Genomic DNA, 9313 nt, shown 5'->3' on the forward strand with positions numbered 1-9313 from the left:
CATGGGAGACAAAGCTGCCGCAGGTCCGGTTTCTTGGTGTCTGGTCGGTGCCATCATTTCCCTCCCCCTCTCCCACCCTCCCCAAGCTGGTGGCTTCCCCTCCCCCTCCCCCTCCTCACAGAGGGGGCAGGGGGCTGGGCACCAACTCTGCCATGCCATGTGCAGTGTCCGCACAGGGCATTGGGGCTGTGGCAGCAGCAAGAGGAGGCGGTGGTGGCCTGTGGTGGCGGGAGAGCCGCGTTGACTGGTGACCAGTTGCCCGGCTGCTCCTCGGCTTGCCTCGGTCCTTCCCACCCTCTCTTTTTCTGGGCTGGCACCATCATCCCCCCCCACCCCGCCTCCCTGGGCCCTCCCAGCCTCTCCACGTAAGCCCCCCCACCTGCCGCGGCTCTCCCTCCCCTCCCCCAACTGCATCCTCCTCCTCCTCCTCCTCCTGTCCCCTCTCCTGCTCGGTCCTCTGACCAGGTCCTCCCCTGGCCGTCTCTTCCCATCCCTCTCACTGGCATCCTCCCACCCCGTCTCTACTCTGCCTAGCTAGCTTTCTTTCTGTGTCCCCAGTCTCACTGAAGCCCCTTTCTCCCTTGCCCTGGACTAGCCCTCTTGTCCCATCCTGTCCCCGCCCTGGCCCCTTTGTGCCTCCCCTTCCCTCTTCCTCTCTCCTTCTCTGGCTCGCCATCCCTTCTCCACCTCTGACTCCCTCAGTTTGGCTTTCTTGTCCTCTCTGGCCCCTCTGGTCTCCCTGCCTGGGTCCAAGTCACCATGCTCACCCCAATGGTGGCTGGGGGGGTGGTGTTCCCCGGACTCTTCCTCTTATCCAAGAACACGCTCCAGAGGCTGCCCCAGCTGCGCTGGGAGGAAGCCGATGCTGTCATTGTCTCCGCCAGGTAAATGGCATGCCTTCCCTGAGTTCAGCCCCTCTCCCCCAAACAGGCTTCATGGGGAAGGGGCCTCAGCACCTCCCTGGGCTCTGCAGCAGTGGGGAGGTTTAGATGCAAGCTTCCTTCCCACCTTGGACCTCACCTTCCCCCGAGACCTCATTGAAACTCGGCCATCTGGTCTACTATCCAGCTTGATCTTGCTTGTCCCTCTCCCACCCTCTTAAAGCAGGCCAGCATGTGACCAAAGAGTCCCACAAGATACAAGGAGCAAGTCAAGGGGCGAGATCGCGCTTTTCAGGGCTAGTGTTTGCGGGTCAAGGCACGGAGAAGTAGAGGGGGAAACTTGTATATCCCCAGAATAGGGCCATCAGGAAGAGGACCATGGGAACAGTCAAGGAAATAGTGGGAAAGTGGCGGGGGTGCTTGGGGTCACTGTGGGGCCAGTTACTGTAGGTATGAGCAGCGTAGTGACGGGGTAACCAAACGGTGCAGGAGCAACTGGGGACTCCTGTGTCCCTCACGGGTCCCTTCCCCCCTCCCCAGGGAGAGACCTCACTGTCAGCCATTCCCAGCACTGGCTCACCTCAGAATGATCTCCCTGGTGTCCTGGGAGGAAGGAGACTCTACTGTCACAAACTAGGAGTGAAGAAGGCTTGGAGAGGCGGGAACTGAGGGATCGCAGCTAAGCGTGGCTTCGCTGAGAGAGCATGGCTTGGGGGGAAGCTGACGAGAAATGGCCCCGAGAAGCACAGGGTCCACTGTGGCAGCAAGAAGAGAAATGGAGGCACACGCCTTATTTTCCCTCCTTCTGTCTCCCTAGGCTGGTGTCCTCTGTCCAAGCCATCATGGCCTCCACAGCTGGCTACATAGTCTCCACCTCCTGCAAGCACATCATTGACGACCAGTAAGTGCCCCATGACCAAATCTGCCATGCCCCAGCAGCAGAGGTGTGGGAACCAGGGTCCCCCAGATCTGTAGTGGTCCCTGAACTTGGGCCCATGCAAGTTCATGTGATTATTGCAACTCAGTACCAGGGATAAATTTATAGGACCCTGTCCTAAAGGTCAAAAGCAAGGAAGCAGGGGTGGGTGCCAAAGAAACTCCTCAAAGTAATTCCCAGGCAGCTTCCCAGCCTCCTGTCATGAGTTCTGAGTGCCAATCCAGTCTTGCATCCCCCAGACTCTGTTTCCATCCAGAACCTTCCTGAGTGCCTCCTCACCAGGCCAGGCTCATCTCTCAACTTCTTCTGGAGTCCAGTTGTCTCAGGGGGAAGAGAAAGAGATGACATAAGGCCATTGAGGGTCAGGCAGTGGGGGCGGGAGTAGGGTGAAGAGGCCAAAATTTGGCACTGGCAGCGACTGCAGTGTTTGGTGCTTGCCAAAAAGGTCCAGGCCTGAAAGGTGGGGCGGGAGGAGGGTGAAGGGGAAAACACTGGCCCTGTCCGTGGTGCTGATCCGCCCATTTTTAGCTGGCGGTGGGCTGCTGCAAGCTTGCCGTGTGCTCAGGACAGTTTCACTCATACTTTCTGGCTCTTCTGCCCTTCTGTGATGTCCTCTGAGCCTCAGGAGACATTTTCTGGGTGACCCTGGTCTCCATCCGCCTTCTGGTGTCTATTTGTCTCTTTTTCCGGTGAGTGAGTTCTCTCCTCCTAAGCCCTAGAGTGAGGTCACATCCTTCCCCAGAAGGGCTTCTGCATGGAGGCATTGAGCACTAAGTGCCTAGAACAGTTCTTAGCTCCATGGTGCAGGGCTTTAACTCTCAGGATCCTTCTCCGTGACTTGACTCCCGCTTGCCCTCTCGAATGCCTTCCGCAGTCAGAGGGTCCAAAAGGAGCCTGGGCACCAGGCAGTTCCTCCTCACCTGTTCCCACCTAGAGGCCACCTTTTGGCTCTTGCGTTCCCATCCCCTAGTCCGGTCTTGACCCTGTTCCCCGTTTAATCCTCAGGTAGGTGGGAGGGTCGGGGCTAATCCAGGGCAACAGCTGTTCTTGCTTCTGAGCATCTAATTGCTGACAGAGCAGAGATAGAATCTGACACCTCACTTATCAGCTCAGGAGCCTGAGCCCCTCTGGCTCCCCCATAGCCCAGAGTCCCATGAGAACATTCTTCCAGCACATCCCTAGGCAGGCTCCGAGTCTTCTCTGAGCATGGTTGAATCCTGCCAATATTTCTGCTCTCTATCTCTCGCCAAAGCCTCTCCCCATCCCTCCCTACGTGACTCTGGGCCACATTCCCCTACACCATTGCAATGTGGGTCCTTTTGAAGGTGAGCTGCTCCCCACTTCCAAGCCAGCCAGCCTGGGCAAGCTGGGGCTATTTTGTGCTCACCCCATCCCCAGCCAGTCTGTACCCTCAGTTCTCCCCCCCCACTCTCTCCAGAACCCTCACTTGGTGTACGCTGGCCAGCCCGGTTGGCTTTTGCTCTGCTTCATCTATCTCCCCCCCACCCCAGGCCCGCCTGAGGACTCCTGGCCTTGAGAAAGCCTCAGTGCTGACTCAAGAGAAAAAGCGCAGCGTTGCCTGTTCTTGTGCTTCCCGTATTTGTTTACTCCAAAGTCTGTAGAACTTTCTCTCGTCTTGGCATCTTTGCTCAGCATTTTCTCTTTACTGCTGGCCGGACCTGAACTAACAATAGGCACACCACCTCAGAGCTAAGGCTAGCTGCCATGACGGCCCTCTGCTCCAACCCTTCTCTAACCTTCTTGAGACAGTGGGGCTGATGGCAAGGACTTCTGTGGTTCTCCCTTGGCTGCATCACTTAGCCTCTCCGTGACACAGGGTTTCACGAGCAGTGACCAACTTGCCGCTGTGTAAAGATTTAAGTACCCGCGTAGTGCCTGGCATGTGAGAAGCTGTCGCATCAGCTGGTGCTGGGCCACGGGATCGCTACAGTGCTTGGAAGTGCTAACCGGGGCCATCTTTGTACCTGCCCACATCTCATTCTCATCAATGCTCACGATCACCAGCACTCTGGTCTCCTCTCCCTATGACACTGCAGAGGCAGGGGTGGGTGGAGGGTGAGAAGCAATGACCCTTGGAGAGAAAAGGACAGAGACATGGTGGGTTGTGAGGTCTGCCCCAAACCTCAGAAGCTGAGTGGTGGATCCCCACCTTTAGCAGCCTTCAACTCTGGCATCTGCAACTCAAGCTTTAGGGGTTGTTCTGAGAGCCCCCGGGGATGCTAGCTCACTCCCATTGAGCATCCTGCTCCCCCCCCCACCTGTCTGCTTCCTCTTCCCTTTCTCCTCCCTGCAGGCACTGGCTGTCCTCGGCCTACACACAGTTTGCGGTTCCTTACTTCATCTATGACATCTACGCCATGTTCCTCTGCCATTGGCACAAACATCAGGTCAAAGGGCACGGAGGGGAAGACGGGACGCCCAGAGCCCTGGGCAGCACCTGGGCCGTGGTCCGCGGCTACCTGCACAAGGAGTTCCTCATGGTGCTCCACCACGCGGCCATGGTGCTGGTGTGCTTCCCACTCTCGGTGGTGAGTCCTCCCTCCTGGAGTCAGGAGAGCTGGGGTGGCTGCGAAAAGCTGCTGCACCCCAGCATGCCAGCGCTGCAACACAGAGGTCCCGGGTAGTGGGGTTTAGGGTGGGTTTCCTGAGCAGCATTCTACCTGGACCTCAGGAGCTCCAAGTCAGTCTGCAGTGCTACAGTCTGGGAGGTTGTCCTTCCCTGTGGTGTGAGGCAAGCCTTCCTAAGCCAGAGAATTGTAAAACAGGCAGTACCCCTGCTTGGCAGTGCCCTCAGAGCGCTCAAATTCCAGGACGACATGTCTCTCTGGGCAGAGGAGGTAGCTCCGCTGACAGTGTTTCTGCAGCGTGTGTGAAGCCCTGGGTTTAATCCCCAGCATTTTGTAAGGCTAGACAGCACATTTGTAACCCTCGCTCCTGAGAGTGGAGGACAGGAAGACAGGAGAAGACAGGAAGTTTAAAGTCGCCCTCAGCTACACAGTGGCTTTGAAGCTGGTCTGGGGTACATGAGACTCTTGTCTTACAAAAGAAAAAGCTGCCGGGCGGTGATGGCGCACGCCTTTAATCCCAGCACTCGGGAGGCAGAGGCAGGCGGATCTCTGTGAGTTTGAGGCCAGCCTGGTCTACAGAGTGAGTTCCAGGACAGTCTCTGGCTATACAGAGAAACCCTGTCTCAGAGAGAGGGGGTGGGGTTTGGCAACAGGGCCCAGAGAAGATACAGTAATTGTTCTCAACCACAAAGGCCTGAGTCTTCTTGAAAAGCTGGGCTTAATCCCAGCTCTGGGGGAGTGAAAGCAGTGAAGTGGGGCTCGCTGGCTAGGGCAACCAAGTGACTGAACCCCTGGGTTGGTGAGAGACCCTGCCTCAAAACAGTAAGACAGAGAGCAATTGAGGAAATTGATCTCTGGCCTTTACATACATGCCTGCACACATGTGCATACACATATAAACACATACACACACGAGTCTCTGAAGGTGACAGGAGCCAGGCATGCAGACACAGCTCCTCAGGCCTTGTCTTTTCCCTCAGGTGTGGCGGCAGGGCAAGGGGGATTTCTTTCTGGGCTGCATGTTGATGGCTGAAGTGAGCACGCCCTTCGTCTGCCTGGGCAAGATCCTCATCCAGGTGAGAGTGGATCTGAGGGCCTGAGGGCCCGTGGGGTGGACACGGCCGGGGACTTTAGGGAATCCTCCAAAGACCATACAACCTCCCAGCATGCTGGTGTGTGCCTACAGCCCTAGCACTAGGAAGACTGAGGCAGGAAGATCATGAATTTGGGACTAGCCTGGGCTACATAGCAAGAATAAGGCTGGGTGGTGTGGCGGTGGTGCATGCCTTTAATCCCAGCACTTGGGAGGCAGAAGCAGATGGATTCCTGTGAGCTCGAGGCCAGCCTGGTCTACAAAGTGAGTTCCCAGGACAGCCGGGAGTGTTTGCACAGAGAAACCTTGTCTTGAAAACAAAACAACAAAAAGAATAAGACCAAGAATAAGAGCACTGGCCCGGTGAGGGAGGAGCCATAGGCGGCATGGAGGGCAAGGAGATGGCTCTCCCTGCCCTGCCATGCTGCTCTGTCCACAGTACAAGCAACAGCACACGTTACTGCACAAGGTGAACGGCGCCCTGATGCTGCTCAGCTTCCTGTGCTGCCGGGTGCTGCTCTTCCCCTACCTGTACTGGGCCTATGGGCGCCATGCCGGCCTGCCCCTGCTCTCCGTGCCCCTGGCCATCCCGGCCCACGTCAACCTGGGCGCCGCGCTGCTCCTCGCACCCCAGCTGTACTGGTTCTTCCTCATTTGCCGCGGAGCCTGCCGTCTCTTCCGACCCCGAGGTCCCCCACCACCCTCTCCCTGTCAGACTCAGGACTGAGGCTGGGGCTTGGGAGCCCTCCTCCCCAGCCCCGCGGAGACAGGGCTTTGGGGCCAGTGGGTTGGGGGTGAGAGCCAGGAGTCCCTTGCCTTGACAACCCCAAGACAGAAAGACTCAGAACAGGGAGAAGCTAAATACCCTCAGGAGCTGAGGTCAGAGGAGAGGAAGGCAGGGAGAGAGAGGACCAGGACCGGGATGAAGAGCTTCTTCCGGCCTCTGTGCTAACAGAAGGAAGGGAAGTGGAAGTGTCAGACATTGTACTGAGGTCTGGAGAGCTGGGCTCAGTGGGACCAAGGTGTCAAGGGACAAGGGGGTAAGCCCCGCTGCTAAGAACATCCCAGCTCCGCTGCTGCAAATCCCTCCCTGCTCCCCATCACCTGGGAGAGAGAAGACACCCTAACTCATCCCATGTGGGCAGGTGACCCCTACAGTTCCTTCCTGCCGAGACCGATCTGAGGAACCTTATTTATTTTTTCGCCTGTCTCTGATTTGTTGGGGTAGGGGGAGGGAGGTGAAGGCTCCCTTACAACCTTCCCAGTGCTGAGCAACCCTGGGGGCAGGCAAGGGCACCAGCCCCTTCTTAGGCTGCACATTTCGCCCTCGGGCCCTGGCTTGTCCCTGGTGCTACAGATCTCTCACGGCTTCCTCCGGTCTGGGGTCACAGACCCTGGGAGGTGCTTTTACAGACCGCTAATAAAGACGATCTTCGTGACCGCCAGCAAGGCTCTCGGGTCCACTTTTGGGGGGCTGGGAAGGGAGGAGGTAAGGGGATAGATACATAGAAGGAGGAAGGAGGGCATGGGCATGGGGTGGATGGCCACAGGGAGGACCACTGGGCAGCCTGGGAGGAAGGGGAGGTGTGAATGGTCACATAAGAGAGTCGCTGGGCAGTCAAGGAAGGAGGAGGGGACGGGGAGTGGATGGCCACAGAAAGGGTCACTGCGGCAGCCAGGAAGGAAAGAGGCACTGCCTTTATTTCTCAACAGAAGACCAGTAGATGCATAGCACACAGCAGAATCCAGGGCTCCTGTCTGGCTCCTCAGGCCCCTTTCTGGAAGCTCCTGAGGAGTGTGGAGAGAGATCAAATGGGGAGGGCTCATAGGAGACCTGCGTTCTCGGGAAGGGGTAGGGCAGGGCATGGAGACAGGACTCACACGTGCGTGCAGAACTGCAGAAGGAAGAGGAAGAAGGCCAACAGCAATGCGCCTACCAGAATGTGCTGAAAGAGCCCAGGGCCGGAATCTGCCAGACAAGAGCAGAGTTCTCCCAGGTCCTGCTGGGAGGCAGGCCCCTCTATCAAGGCAGTTCATACCTGTCCTTACAAAGGTCACAGGTTTCTCTCCAATAAACTGGGCCACAGCAAAAAGGCTAGCTTGGTCTGAGTCTGGGTAATCAAAGAAGTCAGGCCTGTCTACAAAGAGCCCGGAGTTGGCTTCTGGTATTGAGGCGTCGGTGCTAACTCTTCTGGGCGCTAAGAACCAAAGCAAAATCTGTGACAAGAGTCCCTTGGGCCCATTGTGCCTACCCGAGAAGCCAGGCAAACTCAGGGCCCTGCTCCTTTTGTTGCCTGGGCTGGGTGAGCTCCTATTAGATGCCCACCATGTCTGAGAAGGGGAGGGTAGCACCTGGGTGCGGAATGGAAGAGAAAAGCCTGCCCAAGTGCCTTGGCTCCCGGTTCTAATCCTATCGCTTGGCAAGAACGAGGGAGGGGAGGGGAAGGGAGAAAGGCCTGGGGCTGGGCTGGCCTCCTGATCACAGCCAAGCTTCCTCCTTATTCTCAAGCCTCCTTCACTCCTGCCGTTCCCGAGCCCAGCTTCCCACCTGTCTCGACAGCCCCCAGCTCAGTCATCCCCATCCACAGGCACACAGGCACCCACTGCCACAGCTCCATAACCCCCTTCCCTGCTCTAATTCTGTGATTCTATGATGTCACAGGCCAGAGCCATTCCGGGAGTCTGACTGTGGGGTGCTTCCAGTTCCTGGCGCAGAAGAACTCCCTGAGCCTCATCCTCGGGGATGGCACTGATACAATGTGGTGGGGGGCTGGGGATGTAGCTCAGTGGTGTACACAAGGCCTTCTTGGGTTCAGTCAAGCGGTCACTGGCATCCGGCTGGTGTCCCAGAACTTACTGGGACTATACAACAATGTATTTGTACAGCAGCTGTATTTGGGAGGTGAAGTGGGCTACACACCTCCAGTTGTCCTTTGGACCAACCACAACTGTTGTTTATCGAATGCTTATTAAAATGCCAAGAAATTTGCACACATTGGCTCATGTAATTTGCAGAAGCCTAAGAGGGAGGAGCAAACCAGTGTGCAGTGGGAAGAGAGGTGCGCTGAGGCTCTACGCCTCCCATGGGTGTGCATTTTTCTATCCGGGGCTCCCCTTTGCCTTCTGTCCCCAGATTCAGGGGTCTGCATCCATCCATCTCCAGGCTTGGTCTTAGTGCTCAGCAACGATAGAAGCGCAGAGATGAGGAACAAGAGAAATAGCAGTCTTTCCCACCAGGTGGCAGCAGTGCTCCTCCGTGCTACCCTCGCTCCGGCAGGCAGGTTCCTCTCTTGGGACTGTCTGTCAGGAGTCGTTCTGGGAACTCCCCCTAGCTTATCCCAAGGCTAGTCTTGCGGCCATTCAAAGAATCTAGTTGATTCACCTCATCGTAGGTCAGTTTCTCCGTCGGTGGTATTGCTGGCACGTGTGCGCACCCACCACCACATCACACCCCCACATCCCCGCCTCACCCCTCTAGCTCCCACAGTCCTCCTGGTGTCACTCCCTAATTGCGACTTACGCTCCCCTCCCGAGTTGTAAGAGGTAGCTCGCCTCTGATTGGCAGTTAGACCTATCTATCACAAATGTATTCCAGCCCACCCAGGCCAAGGACACTTCAGGGTCTCCTTGGTAGCGCCGGTGCGTGCGCTTGTTATTGAGACTCCTAACTACTCTGTTACTCCGGTTGGCCCCTAGGGGGCGCCTCTGTCTTTCCCCGCACTGACGACCCACCTGTTTTCCACCTAAGAATCTTGCCACGATCTGCTTTCTTGTCTTTCTTGTTTTGTTGTTTTGTTTTGTTTTTTTTTTTTTT

At 56.8% G+C, this 9313-nt stretch overlaps 2 protein-coding genes across 2 annotated transcripts; one reads left to right on the plus strand and one right to left on the minus strand.

Moving 5' to 3' along the window:
• Positions 1 to 429: 429 nt before the first annotated feature.
• Fam57b (family with sequence similarity 57 member B) lies at positions 430 to 6938 on the plus strand. Its single transcript, XM_005351247.2, has 5 exons — positions 430 to 884; positions 1699 to 1782; positions 4133 to 4367; positions 5387 to 5482; positions 5939 to 6938. The coding sequence occupies exons 1-5, from the start codon at positions 760 to 762 to the stop codon at positions 6224 to 6226; spliced, it is 828 nt and encodes a 275-aa protein (XP_005351304.1). The 5' UTR covers positions 430 to 759; the 3' UTR covers positions 6227 to 6938.
• Positions 6939 to 7265: 327 nt separating this feature from the next.
• On the minus strand, positions 7266 to 8117 carry C8H16orf92 (chromosome 8 C16orf92 homolog). The gene is made up of 4 exons (XM_005351249.1): positions 8048 to 8117; positions 7539 to 7697; positions 7381 to 7468; positions 7266 to 7287 (listed from the first exon to the last, which is right to left on the minus strand). Exons 1-4 carry the CDS (start codon positions 8115 to 8117, stop codon positions 7266 to 7268), a joined length of 339 nt encoding a protein of 112 aa, XP_005351306.1.
• Positions 8118 to 9313: the final 1196 nt, after the last annotated feature.

This window comes from Microtus ochrogaster, chromosome 8 (genome assembly GCF_000317375.1).
Source record: "Microtus ochrogaster isolate Prairie Vole_2 chromosome 8, MicOch1.0, whole genome shotgun sequence".
NCBI lineage: Eukaryota > Metazoa > Chordata > Mammalia > Rodentia > Cricetidae > Microtus > Microtus ochrogaster.